The sequence below is a fragment of the Ascidia mentula genome, chromosome 2 (genome assembly GCF_947561715.1).
Source record: "Ascidia mentula chromosome 2, kaAscMent1.1, whole genome shotgun sequence".
NCBI classification, from domain to species: domain Eukaryota; kingdom Metazoa; phylum Chordata; class Ascidiacea; order Phlebobranchia; family Ascidiidae; genus Ascidia; species Ascidia mentula.
This window is the reverse complement of record NC_138567.1, coordinates 16177851-16195367: the sequence shown is the minus strand read 5'-3', so window position 1 is coordinate 16195367 and position 17517 is coordinate 16177851. Positions and strand designations below refer to the sequence as shown.

Here is a 17517-nt window from a genome sequence, read left to right as displayed (position 1 = left end):
GGAAATAAATGCCCCTGCAAAATCATGTAGGATAAATATAAAGAAAAAATACATATAAAAAAAAAGTGTTGGTCATTGGTCAACAACTTTATTTCAGAAACTAAACAAAATCAACGAAACATCACAAAAACTTATTTGTAATCGAAAAGTTGGAGATTACGGGATTTCCTGACATTTTATCAATCTTCGCTTGAGGTCTTTGGACTGAGCTGGAGCTGAGCCTCATAATTCGTGGAAGTTGGTCGTGTTCTGTCACGCGATCTGACCCCTAAAAAACCTCTGTGTTCCAAAAACCATAACAACCTTGGAGAGTTGCAGACAGAGTATGTACACGCACTGTTTCGACCTGTAAGGTCTCATCAGTGCAGCCGTTGACAGTGGTGTGTCAGACCTTACAGGTCGAAACAGTGCGTGTACACAATCTGTCTGCAGCTCTCCAATATTATGGCTTTTTCTGCACTTACATACCAACCTTATTTCCACGAGTTCTTATTTTCCACGAATTGCTGGCATTTTGAACCTGGTTACATTTTTTTTGTTTTCGAAATGTTGGTGTCAAATCGTGCAAATGAGCGAATATTTAACAAACTGACCAATAAACAGGGTTGCCATCGAGGTGCAACCGAAAATAAGGACGACAGAGAAATAAAACGTTTTTACCCTCTGTGTTGCTGCATATTATTTAACCTTGTGACGAGCATCATACAGTGGCACTTTCATAACAAGGGGTTCCAAATTTCTGCCTTTATTTTAGTTTCTGTTCCAGTTGCATATATTTTTGCGCCGCTACCGGCTTAATTGCTCGTGAAATAAGAATTGTTCTTTATTCGTTAAAAGGCAACAAAGATATATGTGAAAATATGATAACAAAGGCCCTCAAACAGAAGTAAAACATTGTCCTGTGCTGCCCTGCGGTTAGTCGAACAAACTTCTCATGCATTTGGTGATGACGAACGTCCGGCCGGTTAGCTCAGTTGGTTAGAGCGTCGTGCTAAAACCGCGAATGTCGCGGGTTCGAGCCCCGTACTGGCCAGCTTTTATTAGGTATGAACATTTTATACCTTTTACTCTTTTTCCCATGGGTGTGCTTTTTGTTGCAACGAGATAAAGACCAATTTGTAGTTGTTCATAAAACACTGCCACAATAACTTTGATTTAGACCAGCAGTGATTTAAAATTCCGATCAATTTTACTCCATGTCTATATTACAGAAAAGCTGTAAGGGCGTCGTTCAGAAGAGATTTTCCATGCCTGATTGGCGATTGGGTTTTTTGTGACAACTGTGGTGTTCCACTGCTTAGTTCTGTGTTGAAGACCAAACATAACACAATATACACATCTTTATGATTTCGCTACTGCTTGTTCGATGAGAATATTTGGTGCGGTTATATCCGGTCATACGATATATTGTTTACATAGATATGTTTACATAGAAGAGTTTGTGACCGGTACATAATGTATTTAATAAACAGTCGTTGCTTAAAGAAGCTCAACAAAGATTCACATACGATGACACATTCTACAATTCACATATCCTGACATTGACTGGAATTTAATTTTAATATAGTTTGAAATTCAGCAGACGTGGACATAAGAAATAATAACTTCAAACAATTCTTATATTATTACGTAGTAATATTTAAACACAATAAACTGTTAGGTCTTATAATTTTTTTACATCAGGATCAGCCGTTAATTCTCATAATCTGGGCATTTTCCTGTGGTGAAAAACAAGTCATCAACTGCCATATCACCCATGATGTTCACTCCACGGATACCAACAAGCTTGATCTAAAAAAACAGGCATTAACAAAAATTTATCACCGTAAACCGTATTAGTCGCACGGTGGGTTATAGGACCCAGCATGAGAAGAAAATCCGACCGGAATTTGTGACGACGATATTTTGTCCTCGAATAGCAATGTGGCGAAAAAGGTCCCATAAAGTATATTAATTAACAAATTTCCGAAAGAAGTTGTTTATTTTTTCCCTTTCTTTTGTTATATCGCAAGTCTACACATTTAATTATCGCCAAACATAAATATTTATTTAGAATCTCGATGAATGCCATCAATTACAGACAGTGAACATGCAGAGACACTCGCGTACCTTCACAGGTTCGACCGATTTCACTTGAATGTGATAACGTTTCCACACTGAAGTTTCGTTGACAATTTCCAACATTTTCTCGTCATTAACGAAAACACGGAATATGTGATGTGGCATCCCGTCATTAACCACGTTGTGTTGTTGCAGAAAGTGAAAACAAAAACATCCGACTAATTCTCCGACAGTTTCCAGAACAAATTGAGTACCAGAGTCAACGTTTGATGCCTCCGTGTAAAGATAAAACGTTCCTAAAATTTAAACAAAGTTCTATTTCAATGGTAAATATTTGTTTTGAAGCTTCATTTGGAAAAAAGAATAAGTACATATAAATCGGCTTTATATGAATCCAAACTAATTTGGGCATTGATTTATGTTATTTAGTACAATTTTGTAAATACATTTTCACTGATATTCAACCAAATATAAGAGTGTCAACCCGAACCAAATAAATTATAACACGCTGATGCCAGGCACTCTTTTACAACACTCATGGGATAGTGCATGAATCTGAATTTTCCTTGCGTCGTTATGTTATGTTACCATGTTCGGCTGCAATTGGCCCAGTTCCAAAAGTTGGTGTTGAGTCATATATTCGACTCCAGTATTTGTCGCCTGTGTTAATCCAACTCCCTTGACCTTCAAAGCTCCACAGAACTTCAAAGCTGGTGTTGTATTCTAGAAAAAAAACAGCAATTTACACCGGTGAATAAATTAGTGATGTTGTGTTGAGCTTTTCAACTTTTGGATTGTCGAAACATATTTGTGAGTATTTACTTCTTCATATCTACGTATGGATTGCACTCCAGATATATCAACCTTTTATAAGAAGTTCTGCTGGTTTTGGAGAAAAATTGACAATGGTCTTATGCATGGTATCGAATTAGCAAGTTTTGGCTATAGCATATTTTCAAACTTGCTTTAAATTAAAGAATTTTTTAATAGGATTAACAGACCAAACATACGATGATGAAAGCAATTTGTTCTTCACTTCCTTTACCTTAAAATACCTACTTGCTGGTACGTGTGTCATCATATCATCACATGAAGTTGCATTGGAATCGTCAGTGGCGTTGAACATTTCCGTATTGTTCATCTCCTCCACTTTTGCCAGTAGAGTCAGGGCCACAAAAAAACAGGTCGAATAAACCATGATTAAATTGGCGGTATGAAAACGTTTATTTCCGTAGGCAAAAACGAGACAGCTTGCTTACTCATGAAAAATATACTTCGATAAAAAGGAGGATCGTTAGGGTCCAAAAAAGAAAAAGAAAAGGTTAAAAATAGAAGGGTTACTGTCACCCCCAGCACACAAAGAACAATGAACAAAAACGAACGTCTTGGTTTTGGAGTTGCGTAAATTTTACCCAGAAATGAATATTGACCTTTTCATATTCGTGTTTTTATTCTATTCTGTACAGAAATTGACGAAGCCGTTTAGGCGAAATTGATATAATTGTGTAAGCTGCAGACAGATGGCCACTGTTTCGACCTAAAAGGTCCCATCAGTGCAGCTGGTGTGACTTTCAGACGACTTTGCTGACCAAACGGCCAAGCAAAGACTTCCACTTTGTGGTGACTTTACAATCACCTTCATTCGTTGGGAACCAAAATAGGTGAAACCTCACGGAGAAAATTGATATATCTACATACTTTATAATAAAATACCGCACTGTCGCTGCCGTTAAAACTTTATAAAGTGTAAATGGCATAAAAGATAACTTTTAACTGACAACATGCCTCACACACAACATTTCACTTCCATAAAAGTTTAAGTCATAAATCTTGCCATCCATTGCTCGAAAATTTTTTTGTCACCGCAACTTGTAAACATGCCAGCAACCATATTTACCGATGTTGTTTGCGTCGATTAACGTTTGTTGTAATTTTTGTCAACGATTATTTTGCACGTTGTCTGCGCACGGTGTTATAGCACACACTCTGCAAAACTGAGCTTTGCTTACCATGTAGTATTACATGGATTGCCGGTTTCACTCAAAGTAGGATAAGTTAGTGTTATCGGTATTCCAAAATATGTTTGAAAAATGCCATTAAATTGCAAAATATATTTAAGCAATAATTTTCAGACTTGTAGCAATATCTTAAACTTGATCGCGCACGGCGGTGAATTACATCTTTGAACATTTTAGCACGACCATTATAAAAATATTTATTCATTACAACAGTGAACAGTCTACAAAAAACTTTTCGCTTTAAAAAACGATAAAGGAATTAGAAATAAAGCGATAGCCTTGGATCTTGTCTCAGTTTTTGTTCCAATTGCATGTATTTGTGCGGCGCCATCTGCTTATGTCTGCAAAAAAACGTTTGTTCGCATTACACATTACGTATTTGCCATTCATCAGCAAAGCGGAAGGCGTTACATACGTAAACTCAAACAACCTTACGCATTTGGTGATGACAAGCGTCCGGCCGGTTAGCTCAGTTGGTTAGAGCGTCGTGCTAATAACGCGAATGTCGCGGGTTCGAGCCCCGTACTGGCCAATTACGATTTTTGACCATTTTATTCGCTTACAATATTTTCCCTACAACGTAATACAACAAATAGTTTTTTTCAATTCACAATTCCAAATAAGGCGACACAGCTCAAACTTTATACACTACCATGAAAGATTATCAAGAATTCCCCAAAAAACCTCAATAATTATGCCGCTACAAAACGTAACTTAAACAACAAAACGTCTGTTGTATACTTTGTTGCTTGTGATCAACCGGATCTGCTTTTTATTAGCGGTTATCAACCACTGTCTTCTGTAATAATACTGGACTCACCTGTTCAGTCGAAGTTCTAGAATATGGATTCGGAACATAGCCTCAGAGCAGTAGTTAAAATATTGTTCTTCATCTTCTTTGGTCATCGCCACCTGTTTCTGTTGATAATCTTGTTGTTTCTTATGGAGTTCAGAAGTTTCCTGAAAGAAGTCGACGTTTGAAACGATATTTTTTTCACTGACTGCATCGCGTGTTAGTTTTGCTTGGTTAGATTGTTCTCGACCACAAATTTTGTTAGCAAATATATCTAACTGATCATTATGGCTGACATGCTTTAGTAAGTAGGTTATTACGTCACGACTTTTAGGCGTTGAAGTAAGGAACGAAGTTTTTTGACCAAATCGGGCAAAAATCTCTTAAAAACGTTTGAAAAACCATACCAACCTTATTTCCACGAATTCCTATTTTCCACGAATTGCTGGCATTTTCAACCTGGTTAAAAATTTTTGGTTTTCGAAACGTTGTTGCCACATCGTGCAAATGAGCGAATATTCAACAAACTGACCAATAAACAGGGTTGCCATGGAGGTGTAACCGAAAATAAGGACGAAAGAAAAAAAAAACCTTTTGCCCTCTGTGTTGCTGCATTTTGTAAAAACATGATGATCTTTTGAATATATTTTATCATATTATTTAACCTTGTGACGAGCAGCATACGATGGCACATTCACAATAAGGGATTCAACATTTCTGCCTTTACTTCAGTTTCTGTTCCAGTTGTGCGCCGCTACCGGCTTATATGTTTGTAGAGTAAGAATTTTCCTTGTTGAAAGGCAATATATGTAAAAAAATGCTTGAACACAAAGGTGAAAACAAAGGTACACAAATAGAGGTAAAAAATGTTACCAAGCCGTGTGCTGCCCTGCAGTTACTCGTACCAGGTTTTCACGTGTTTGGTGATGACGGTCGTCCGGCCGGTTAGCTCAGTTGGTTAGAGCGTCGTGCTAATAACGCGAATGTCGCGGGTTCGAGCCCCGTACTGGCCAGCTTTTATTAGGTATGAACATTTTATTAATTTTACTCAATTTTCCCATATGTGTGCTTTTCGTTGCAACGAGATAAAGACCAATATGTATTTGCTCATAAAACACTGCCACAATAACGTTGGAATATTTTTCGTGCCTGATTGGCGATTCGGTTTTATGTGACAACTATGGTGTTCCACTGCCTAGTTTTGTGTTGAAGACCAAACATAACACAATATACACATTTTTATGCTTTCGTGCAGTTATATCCGGTCATGTCATATATTGTTTACAAAGATATGTTTACATAGAAGAGAATTAAGTGTGTCATAAACAGTCGTTGCTTAAATTAAAAAACATATTTGAACAATAATGTTCAGTCTTGTAGCAATTTCTTGAACTTGATCACGCTCGGTGGTGAATTATATGACTAAAAAACAATCGCTTTTTAAATTGCAACACAAAAATATCTCTGAACATTTTAGCACGACCATTACAAAAATATTTATTCATTCCAACAGTGAACAGTCTACAAAAAACATTTCGCTTTAAAAAACGATGAAGGAATTAGAAATAAAGCGATAGCCTTGGATCTTGTCTCAGTTTTTGTTCCAATTGCATGTATTTGTGCGGCGCCATCTGCTTATGACTGCAAAAAAACATTTGTTCGCATTACACATTATTAAGTATTTATCAAGAAACAGGAAAAAATCAAGGCGTTACATACATAAACTCAAGCAATTTCACGTGTTCGGTGATGACGGCCGTCCGGCCGGTTAGCTCAGTTGGTTAGAGCGTCGTGCTAATAACGCGAATAACGCGAATGTCGCGGGTTCGAGCCCCGTACTGGCCAATTACGATTTTTGACCATTTTATACGCTTACAATATTTTCCCCACCACAAATATTTTTTTTCAATTCACAATTCCAAATAAGGCGACACAGATCAAACTTTATGCTGGTTGATAATATATGTTAATTTTGCCAGGGCACCAGTTACTCTTGCCACTTTGCCACAAACTGATTCAATGTGCTGTGTCCATGTGAGGTTATGGCCAATTATGATTCCTAGGTATTTCACAGTTGTTACTACTTCTATTGGATGGCCCTTGAGAAGTAACCTGAAGTTGGATTTTGGGCGATGGTTTCCAAACAGTATGTATTTTAAGCAATGTGGAGCCAATAATATGAATTTGTGTATAAGCTGCAGACAGATGGCCACTGTTTCGACCTAAAAGGTCTCATCAGTGCAGCTGGTGTGACTGTCAGACGACTTTGCTGACCAAACGGCCAAGCAAAGACTTCCACTTTGTGGTGACTATACAGTCACCGTCATCCGTTGGGCACCAAACTAGGTGCAACCTTACGGAGCAAACAAGGTGGAAACACTACGGCCAAGCAAGCTCAACCAATAGTGCCGTCAGGCCCCGTGTCACAATAATCATATGATAAGCAATGTGGAGCCAATAATATGAATTTGTGTATAAGCTGCAGACAGATGGCCACTGTTTCGACCTAAAAGGTCTCATCAGTGCAGCTGGTGTGACTGTCAGACGACTTTGCTGACTTTGCTTGGCCGTTTGGTCAGCAAAGTCGTCTGACAGTCACACCAGCTGCACTGATGAGACCTTTTAGGTCGAAACAGTATGTATTTTGTTTTACTACAATGTAATGATAGTTTGTTTGTATCAAGCCAAATGCTAACTTTTTTTGTTTCACTGTTTACAGATTGTTGCAGTGAATGCATATTTTTGCCAGACATTCACAGACGTGTATCATCTGCAAAAAATGTTGTGTTGAAGGAGCTTTAATTTGGCAGATCATTTATGCGCAGTGGGGCGATCCTGCCAATCATGCCATTGTATGGAATATTACTGCGTTATCTGATACGGTGGTAGAGATCCCCTACGTATATGTGAAGGTTGCCTGGCAAGTTGTGCGCTTGCGCACCAGTGTACCTTGGCCACAGTATACCCCGTGAAACCACTGAGCTCCTGTAGCTCAGTTGGTAGAGCGTTGGGCCTGGTTAGCCCAGGGTCGTGAGTTCAAACCTCACCGGGAGCTTGATTTTTCAAATCTTGCTCCGACTTGTCGGAAAAAAGTGGCTGATCCAGCTGGGCTGCAATGCCTGGGTTGCCAAGCCTGCAAACCTAATGATCGCGATACGATAGCTGTGATCGCCAAGCAAGGACCTGCGCAGTGGGGCAATCATGCCATTGCATGAAATATTACTGCGTTATCATTTATGTAAATGGGAAACAGTAGCGGACCAATAGTTGAGGAATGAGGCACGCTGCAAGAAATATCTTGCAATTTTAATGTGACTTCTGAAACTATGGTAAATAAAAATTTTAATTTCTTTGTCGGAAATTGTTTGAGGAAATCCCAAAAATATGTTTTTGCTTCGTAATCCCCATTTGCACAACAGTTTTTGGTTGGTTTACGTTTGCTGTTCCTTCGCTATTCGTCCCATAAGTTGCGGTCGTTGTGAACTGCCCTGGTATTCGGGACAACCTGCAAACAAAATACTAACAAATTTGTCGATAAGAAAAGTAAGATGACATTTCGGGTCTTTGCAAACCTTTTTGTTGTTTCGCAGCTTTAATGGCCAACAGATTTAACCCATTGTGCTAATAGCATTGTTAAAACGTTCTTGAATGAAGTTCCTTATCTGCCAAATGGTCGCCCTTGATATTGGCGAAATGCGCTCAATTTTTTGTAGATATCAGACAAGCCATCAAAAACTTTTTTTTGATTGCAAAGCGAAAAATGAAAACAACAAATATATTTCGTAGATTGAAACAAAATCACTGGCTAAGAATTACTTTACAAACGAATTGACCGAAGCGTTGTACAACGACAATTCAAAAACCCACAGTTTTTAATGAGGTTTGCCGCATAAAGAAATTCTTTAAATAATATTCATTTCTGCTCCATGCACTAACAATTGAAATAATATGCAGCAAACAACAAATTGAATCATAAAATAACTCAAGCCACATAGCGGAAACTTTGTATTAAACACAATAAGATGTTTGGAATTCCCAAACTTATATTTACAATTATCTTTCATTGGCTACAATTTCATAAGCATACGGTGAGAACACAGTTCCTTTGGAGCCTTTATCGATATCAGGAAGATTTTCAGGTGCAGGTGAAAATTCGAAGTTTTGAACCATTGAAATCAAAAATGCAAAAAGTTCAATTTGAGCCAAAAGTTTTCCGAGGCAATGTCGTGGTCCTACTGAAAACGGTATGACGTAATTTGATTTGACGAATCGACCGTCGGCGTCCAAGTGCCGCTCTGGTTTGAACTTTTCCGGTTCGTCCCAAAGGTTTGGGTCGTTATGAACAGCCCAGATATTCGGAATAACCTGCAATGGAATTGATGACTGTAGTTTTCATGGATAGAATTATGGCTTTTAAGTTTATTAGGATGCGATCTTACTGTAGTGCCTTTCGGAATATGAAATTCTCCCACGTTCGTATTATTCGATGTTGAATGAGGTAGCCTTAAAGGAACCAACGTACGGTATCTCTGAAGTTCTTGTATGAATGCAGATACGTAAGGCGTGTCGCCTTTCAATGACATGGAAGGTTTGCCACTTTCTCCTGCGCCACAACAAGTATTAGGACAATTGGAAATGTTCAATTAGATTTTCAATCTGTTGCACTCCTCTGCACAGCAGGGAATACGTCAATGCCATGTTTTCTTTAAACAACTAAATTCAAAATAACTTACATGAAATGCTACCACAAAGTTGTAATTGTTTGTGGTTTAAAGAAAACATGGCATTGACGTACCAGCGTAAATTCAAATACGTTGAGAAATGTAAACATATAATTAATTGACGAGTAAACTGTACCAATAACATTGATGATTTCTTTGTACAACTTTGTCTGTGTTTCTGGATAATGAACAAGACAAAGAACAGCCCAAGCAAGAGAACTTGATGTTGTTTCAGTGCCGGCCACAAACAAGTCTCGTATGTAGTGAAGCAGCTGCATAAAGCCAGTTTGCAGCAATTTGTTAAGTGAGGCGCGTATTCAAGTACTTCAAAAGCAAAGTGTAAATTCTCACAGTAAAAGTATCCTTGCCCTCTCGCATCTCCACAAGAAAAGCGTCAATAAAATCACGCAACTCATCTTTCTGGAAATTTTCCTCGTGCTCTTTCACTTTCTTTTCAAATTCACCTGCATTGAATTAAATACAAATTCGTTCTTGCGAAAGAGTTTTGTGCCGCCATGATAGTAAAATTTGCGGTAAAATCAAAATTAACCATGCCCCTTTCATCCTCTGCCAGAGGGATTTTTTTGCAACATTGCATGATACCAAAAAACCACGTTTTGTAACATGGTGGTAATTTTTGGTTATACTTTTGTCTTTTCAACTATTTCAAAATTCAACTAAAACAACCACCGCTGAAGTCTCAGAAAAAAACTCTCTTGTTATCATGAATTTCGAATGCCCAGGAACCAACATTTTTGGCCCAAAAGTATACGACTAACTTGTCTCAAAAGCGATGTCCTCCACAAGTTTGTTCATATACCAGGAAAAAGGTGGAATGTACTGCAACCATGGTGCAAATGCAAAGGTACCCATTACACCGCTCATTTTCGGGTCTGTCAACCTGTAAATAATTGTGCATATTGGAAATTCAAAATAAAGTCGAATACTCGAGGTCAAATAAATCAAGAACATTAAAATTTCTTCTACTCGATGCCACCCACCATTTTTGTATGATGTGCAATAAAGTTGTAAACCATGGGTCGTTATAGTGGAAGCGTACTCCAAATACAACCTTGCATATCACGTTTGAAACAGTATTCTCCAAAATTTCCTGGAATGTAAAAGTTATGTTTCTAAATTATTGCCAAGATCGAATTATTTTGGTTGGCGAAACTTTAGTTTATACGTGAATAAACCATTGAGAATTGTTTACTTTAATAAAAAATGGATTTCCTTGATGTTTTCTTATTTCTTCGTTCATATATTCGACTTCTTCCAAAACACGAACCTCCATGCTGTGTTTTCCCATTCCGAAACTGAACATTTTATGTATAATGTTTATGTGAGTGTTATTAATTTGCTGCGTGTGTTCAAAACGAATCAAAATCAATGTTTTTTTTACATTATGTGTTTTTACTTTTGCTTTAACCATGACATAAATTCCTTGGAGGTGAAATTTTCATACACTATAATTTGTCCTTTTAATACCTTTATCATGAATAACAGTTGTCCGATGTGTTCATGATAAAAGTGTAAAAACATATACATGGAAATATTTTATCATGATTTACCATAAAGCGTACTGATGCATTTAGGCATATCCTATTTTACAACAATACATTCTTACTCTCGAAGCGTCATCAGTCCAAACTTTCGTTGAGCTTTCCATTTCTTTCCATCGGTGAGAATTACTCCGTTTCCACGTGAAATTACTTCGATCACCGGCACTTTAGGACGTCCAGAAAAGGATTCGTGGCACTTTACCAAGGCCTGAAAAATAAACAAGTTTTCATCAGATTTGAACCACTACAGTTGTGAGCACTTTACCTCGTTTATGGCATCGTAGTTGTTGAGAACAATCCAATCCTGTCGACCAAACCGTACCGACATGATGGGACCGTATGTCTTTCCCCACCTCGCAAGTTTATTTGCAAAATGTGAACCGCGAAAGGGGATAACTCCTAACAAAGGTATTCCCCTGGGACCAGGTGGCATGTTTTTAGGTCTGCAATACCAATACAAAAGGCCCAATGCAACAGCAAAAAACGCAGTAGCACCATTGATACTCAGATATTCAATCATGTTTATCTGCAACAGAAAAATTGAGGTTTCCATTTCAGTATTCATACAAAAGCTGATTTTTGAAAGATCGTGACAATAAAATAATGTGGTTGTATCTGAAACATGGGACTATTTGTACGTTACTGAGGCTCTTAACACTGTTTCCGCGGTGAGCTGTACTTGTTGCAACTTCGTGATATGCCAACTGTGTTGGGTGTCACGTTACAATAATTTGTCACGTACTTCCGCAACTAGCAATGTAGCAAAGAATTATAGCTTGTCTCTGTGTTGCTTTTACATCACCCACACGAATCATAAAAGCATTAACAGCCAAGAGAAACAGACGTTGATTATGAACTAGGCATATACTGAGCGTTCACTAAAAATTATTGTTTTGCAGTTCGAATTTTAACAGTTGCATTTTGCTAATTGTATTGTTATAAAGTGCTGGCTTTAAAACCAGTCCGAAAAAAATTTCGTCCTTTCTTTTAGCCGATTTAAACCGGTTTTATTCTACAAGCTTTCATGCATGGGCCTCAGATTCCATACGTGCCTTACTTACTATGCACTGCAGTCTACGACAAGTCCCATACGCTCAACTAAAATTACAAGCGGTGGGCGTTACAGACAAACACGTTTAGGCGTAACCGCCGCTACGCTTTGTTTCATCTTCTGCGTTTGAAATTGATCACGTTGTGGATATACGTCACTGCGGATAGCCATTTTAAAAAACTTTTTCGTTCTTCTGAGTATAAAGAGACTGGCCCATATTGTTATTAACACTATCATTTTAAAATAAGACGTTTCGACAAAAACTTATGTCATTATCAGTATAAATGACGCGATTGGTGTACTTGACCGACGTCACAGACTCACATGAGGTTTATTGCTACAAGCGACCTCACTAAACGGTGACAATAATATCCAGCTAATATCCGCTTTAACGGTCGATTAAGCCAGCCCGAGCACCATTCGTGTCACTTTGGATTTCAGGTTAGGTTATTGGATCTTCGCTGAATCAAGTTGATCTCAGTGAGAAACATTCTTGTAATACTTAAAGCAAACATTACAGGGAATAAAATAACCCTTTTTAGTACAATTCCACTGAAAAGCCAGGTAAGTAGTAGAGTCCAGCCCGTGAACGCTATCACTCTTCACTTATAAGGGATCGGGCACTCTTCACTTATGTGGGATCGGGCACTCTTCACTTGGTCTGAGATCGGGCACTCCTCACTTGGTTTGAGATCGCGCACTGTTCTGTGGAATCGCGCACTGTTCTGTGGGATCGGGCACTCTTCACTTGGTTTGAGATCGCGCACTGTTCTGTGGAATCGCGCACTGTTCTGTGGGATCGGGCACTGTTCTGTGGGATCGGGCACTCTTCACTTGGTTTGAGATCGCGCACTGTTCTGTGGAATCGCGCACTGTTCTGTGGGATCGGGCACTGTTCACTTATATGGGATTGGTCCCATATTGTAGGAAATATAACTTAGATTGGTTCATTTGTTGAATGAGTTGGTCGAATAAGGACGTAAACCCAAGTGAGAAGTTTTTTGAATGAGCACTGGTCACTAGATGGTATAAAAGAGTTGTGACTGTCAAGGCTTTCGGTTTGTTCACTTCTGAGTTGAATAGAAATATGTCATTTCTTACTGGTCGTTCTCTCTTTGGACGAAGAGATAGAAGTGATGCTCAATACTCTTTAACCTCGGTCATATGTGCCCCGGGTGGATTGGTCGAGGGAACGAGGAATTATCCTTGTTTGGACCCTACAAATGTTAATATGGCTGAAGAGAGAAAACGTATAGATTCGTTCAAATATGGATTTTGGCCTTATCATACCCGATCAACACCGGCGGATTTAGCCGAAGCTGGATTTTACTTTATTGGTAATCACGATAAAGTGAAATGTTGGTATTGTGGATGTTGCCTCTTTAACTGGGAACTAAATGACGTTGCTTGGGAAGAACATGCCAAACATTCTCCTGGATGTGAGTTTCTTCTCAAAATCAAAGGTGGGCAATTCGTTGCCGGAATTAGTGGTAAAGGAAAAGATGTGTGCGGTCCGAATTGGGAAGAAGCATGCCTTCGTGAAGAGAAGAGACTGGCTGAAACACAAAATGAAATAACTAATTCAGATGCAATTTCTTTCCTAAAGTGTTTTGGGCTATACTAACCTAAGTTTTGTGTTCGTTCTATCGAATAAACAACATGTGCTTGAAGCAGCTGAGGTTGTAACCTATAAGAACAGTCTAAAGAAAAGCGTTTAAAAGCGCAACAAACATAAAAAACTTTTAGTTTGTTCAAAATCTGTTTGCGAAAACACCATGGATTTTATTCACCCTTTCACTTGCCTTGTAGCTGGTCCGACTAGTTGTGGTAAAACGTTCTTTGTGAAACGTCTCATAAACGAGAAGTTAACTTTACCAAATCCCCAACGCATTGTATGGTGTTACGGCGAGTGGCAAGGGGCGTACGAAGGGATTAACGGTGTGGAATTTGTTCGGGGATTGGCAACTGATTTTGATTCGTCAGAGAGAACACTTTTGATTATTGATGATTTAATGAGTGAATGCGACAAAAGCGTGACCAATCTTTTTACAAAAGGGAGCCACCACAAAAATATAAGTGTGATATACATTGTTCAGAATTTATTTCACAAAGGAAAGGAGCAACGCACTATCAGCTTGAACGCGCATTACCTCGTTGTTTTTAAAAATCCAAGAGACGCATCTCAAATAACTCATCTTGCCAAGCAAGTTCAACCAGGGCGGACGCGTGCCGTTCAGGAATCATATAGTGACACGACCACTCGTCCACACGGTTATTTGCTTTTTGACTTCAAGCAGAGCACAGCAGAAAAATTTCGTTTAAGAACCAATATTTTTCGCGGTGAAACCCAGATTGTGTACGTACCAAAATCTCTGTAGCATGTCAAGGCGACTACATGACCAAGCTCCAGTTCTTACGACACTCGCTAAAGCCAAACCCAAGCTTGCTCGGTCGATTATAAAAGTCGCTGATCGTGAATTAATCCAGTGCATTTGCGAATGTGCATACAACGTTTTGAAGGGGAACGTAACATTGACACCCACGGAACGAGCCAAACTTTGCAGATACAAAAACGGCATCCGTGAACTTGGAAAAAAGTCAACTCCTGCAAAACGAAAACGTCAGATTATACAACGTGGAGGATTTTTATCAGCGTTGTTAGCTCCGTTGATTGGTAGCATAATACCCGCCGTCACTAGTCTTTTTTCTGGTGGGAAGTGAAATGGAAAGTGTTCAAAAATTTGCTTTGGTGGACCCTCGTATTTTGAAAAGTCTACAGGGAAACACACCTTCACAAACGACGCCTGTTGAAAACGCATTAACCACACTCGATCGGAAAATGAAGGACATCATAAACGAGCCTGGGACGATGGAAGACAAAGTAAAACTTTACAACCAGGCACTTCAACGGTATCAATTTTATAAGGACACCCTTGTGAATAAACCACTTAAGTTTACGGTTACCGAAGAAGCCCGAGGAAAAACTGTGGCTGGAGAAGTTGAGGAAACAAAGAAAAATGTTGTCGAAAGTCGTGTAATTGATTCTATGCCGAAGACGTTTAAATACAAAGCAAAGCGAGTCATTGATATTATCAAGGAAAGTCCAGAAATTGATTTCAACTCGACAGGAGAGCTTTCGGTTAAAGGGGAAGTTGTTAAGGGAAGCAACATTGAGGATCTGATTCACAATGCTGTGCGACGCCGCGGATCGACGTCAACGACGCCTATCGGATGGACTGATTTCCAGTCGGCATTGGAAAAAGCAAATGCACCAAAGTCATTGCTTGGGTATACAAATACAAGACCCGCGCCAGGCCAGCACCCAGTTGGATCTAAACCACCACCGGTGCAGAATAGACGATTTGCAAAGCAATGGGTAAATCTGTAAAGTTTTCTGAGGAATATTATTCTCCCTTGCAACCAGGAAGTCTCGGGGGCGTGAAGCGCCTCGCCCGTGCTTCAAAACGAAAAAGAGTTGAAGTAAAAGATTGGCTGCGAAAGCAGGACACTTACACACTCCACAAACCTCTACGTCGAAATTTTAAACGTCTTCGTGTTGTAGTCGGAGGTATTGATTTTCAGTGGCAGGCTGATTTGGTTGATTTGGTGAAACTAAGTCGTTACAACAATGGGTTCAAATACTTACTTACCGTTATTGATGTGTTTTCAAAGTATGCGTGGGTTGTCCCAATAAAACAAAAAACGGGGCCAAGTCTTGTGCGAGCTTTCGAAAAAATCTTGCAAGATGGGGACCGCCAACCGCAGAAATTACAGACAGATCGTGGCAAAGAGTTTGTGAATAAACTTTTGCAAAATTGGTTACAAAATCACGGTATTCATTTTTTTACGACGTACAATGACGAAACAAAAGCCTCCATTGTTGAGCGATTTAATCGGACCTTGAAGGAGCGTTTATGGCGGTACTTCACGTATGCCCAGACATCGAAATATATTGACGTGCTAGATGATGTAGTAGAAAGCTACAACAACAGCTATCACCGCAGCATTCGAACTACTCCCTCGTCGGTGAAACAAGATAATCAGGATACTGTCTGGGAAAATTTATACGGCGATATATCGCATCCACCTATGTCCTGGAAGTTTGCAGTGGGTTCCCCAGTTAGAATCGCAGTTACCCGTACAAAGTTTAAAAAAGGTTACTTACCAAACTGGACGGAAGAAGTGTTTTTTGTAAAATCCCGGCGCCAAACCAATCCCCATACCTATTCTCTAGTCGATTATAATCGTGAACCGATAGAAGGGTCGTTTTATGATGAGGAACTCCAAAGTGTGGAAAAGGACCTTTATAACATTGAGAAGATATTGAAAAAGCGAAAAAGGCACGGGGTAGAGCAATGGCTTATAAAATGGGTCGACTACCCCGATAGTTTTAATTCGTGGCTCAACGCAGAGGACGTCGTACATTACAGCGTATAGCGTGTCAATGACTTCAGGAGGAGATTGGGTGTGGTGTGGGCGAAGTTTGCCTCGTGAAGAAGTTGTGTTTTTTTGTCAAGTGTTTCTCATTTTTGTTGTAGTCATCACCAGTCTTGTGAATTTGACGTTGGGACACCCAAACCCGAATCTTTGGACAGCGTTACTGGCAAGTGGGGTTGGGTATCTGTTGCCAGCACCGAGTTTGAAAAACAAGAATGTTTTACGTGACTCTTCCGAGCAATAGTAGTTTAGAGTTTTACCCCGAAAATACAACGACCCAATTCAAAACTAAACTTCCCAAAAGCATTCACTTGGATCAGGGAAAATGGGAAGTGGCGTTAAGTGACATTCAATATCCCTACTCATGGAAAAATATTGGGTCAGAAGTGTGGTTCGGAATGAGAGTGGGGGCCGAAGCTACTAAAAAGTTGACGCTTCCAAGCGGGCTTTATAAATCGGGAAAGGAACTTGCAAGTACAATGACAAAATTAGTTAAAACAGAAGGCACCAAGGAATTTAAACGACTTCTTCAGGAATCAGAAACCGATGATTTTAACCCCGATGGGGGTGTGATTAATAATTTATTTGTATTTGATCCGGTGACGCGTTTGACCACTATAAACCTCCCTAGGGAAAGTCAAATGGCGCTCTCTGATGACCTTGGGCAACTTTTGGGCTTTCAAACAACTCCACTTCCACACCTTTACGAAGGAAGCCACACAACCGAAGGAAGGTGCACTCTCGAGAATGAATTTTCGACCATTTTCGTCTATTGTGATCTCGTTGAACCGCGTATAGTGGGCGATTCACTTGTTCCCCTTCTCGATACGATCTCAGCTCAAGGAGAGCCTGGAGAGACAGTGTTTAAAAGGTT

General features: G+C 39.3%; 3 protein-coding genes and 5 non-coding genes across 23 annotated transcripts in view; 6 read left to right on the top strand and 2 right to left on the bottom strand.

Annotated features, from left to right (window-relative positions):
- The window catches only part of LOC145890428 (NACHT, LRR and PYD domains-containing protein 12-like), a 481386-nt gene that overhangs the window by 377630 nt on the left and 86239 nt on the right, over positions 1–17517 (top strand). The window lies entirely within an intron of this gene.
- On the top strand, positions 960–1033 carry Trnaf-aaa (transfer RNA phenylalanine (anticodon AAA)). Its single transcript has one exon. It is a non-coding gene; the product is annotated as a tRNA-Phe (tRNA).
- LOC145890466 (MAM domain-containing glycosylphosphatidylinositol anchor protein 1-like) lies at positions 1683–2187 on the bottom strand. Its single transcript, XM_082981544.1, has 2 exons — positions 2110–2187; positions 1683–1791 (listed from the first exon to the last, which is right to left on the bottom strand). Exons 1-2 carry the CDS (start codon positions 2182–2184, stop codon positions 1693–1695), a joined length of 174 nt encoding a protein of 57 aa, XP_082837670.1. The 5' UTR covers positions 2185–2187; the 3' UTR covers positions 1683–1692.
- Trnai-aau (transfer RNA isoleucine (anticodon AAU)) lies at positions 4538–4611 on the top strand. Its single transcript has one exon. It is a non-coding gene; the product is annotated as a tRNA-Ile (tRNA).
- Positions 5812–5885, top strand: Trnai-aau (transfer RNA isoleucine (anticodon AAU)). The gene has a single exon. It is a non-coding gene; the product is annotated as a tRNA-Ile (tRNA).
- Positions 6635–6717, top strand: Trnai-aau (transfer RNA isoleucine (anticodon AAU)). The gene has a single exon. It is a non-coding gene; the product is annotated as a tRNA-Ile (tRNA).
- On the top strand, positions 7854–7927 carry Trnat-ggu (transfer RNA threonine (anticodon GGU)). Its single transcript has one exon. It is a non-coding gene; the product is annotated as a tRNA-Thr (tRNA).
- On the bottom strand, positions 8926–11675 carry LOC145888948 (cytochrome P450 2U1-like). Its single transcript, XM_082979817.1, has 9 exons — positions 11421–11675; positions 11221–11363; positions 10807–10909; positions 10595–10704; positions 10373–10494; positions 9945–10057; positions 9730–9865; positions 9312–9475; positions 8926–9237 (listed from the first exon to the last, which is right to left on the bottom strand). Exons 1-9 carry the CDS (start codon positions 11673–11675, stop codon positions 8926–8928), a joined length of 1458 nt encoding a protein of 485 aa, XP_082835943.1.

Coding starts and splice junctions, on each gene's coding strand:
- LOC145890466 (XM_082981544.1), bottom strand. CDS start 2,184: ATGTTGGAAATTGTCAACGAAACTTCAGTGTGGAAACGTTATCACATT. Junction 1,792..2,109: donor AATCGGTCGAACCTGTGAAG/GTACGCGAGTGT, acceptor CTGTTTTTTTAG/ATCAAGCTTGTTGGTATCCG.
- LOC145888948 (XM_082979817.1), bottom strand. CDS start 11,675: ATGATTGAATATCTGAGTATCAATGGTGCTACTGCGTTTTTTGCTGTT. Junction 11,364..11,420: donor ACTACGATGCCATAAACGAG/GTAAAGTGCTCA, acceptor TTTATTTTTCAG/GCCTTGGTAAAGTGCCACGA. Junction 10,705..10,806: donor GAAATCCATTTTTTATTAAA/GTAAACAATTCT, acceptor TTTACATTCCAG/GAAATTTTGGAGAATACTGT.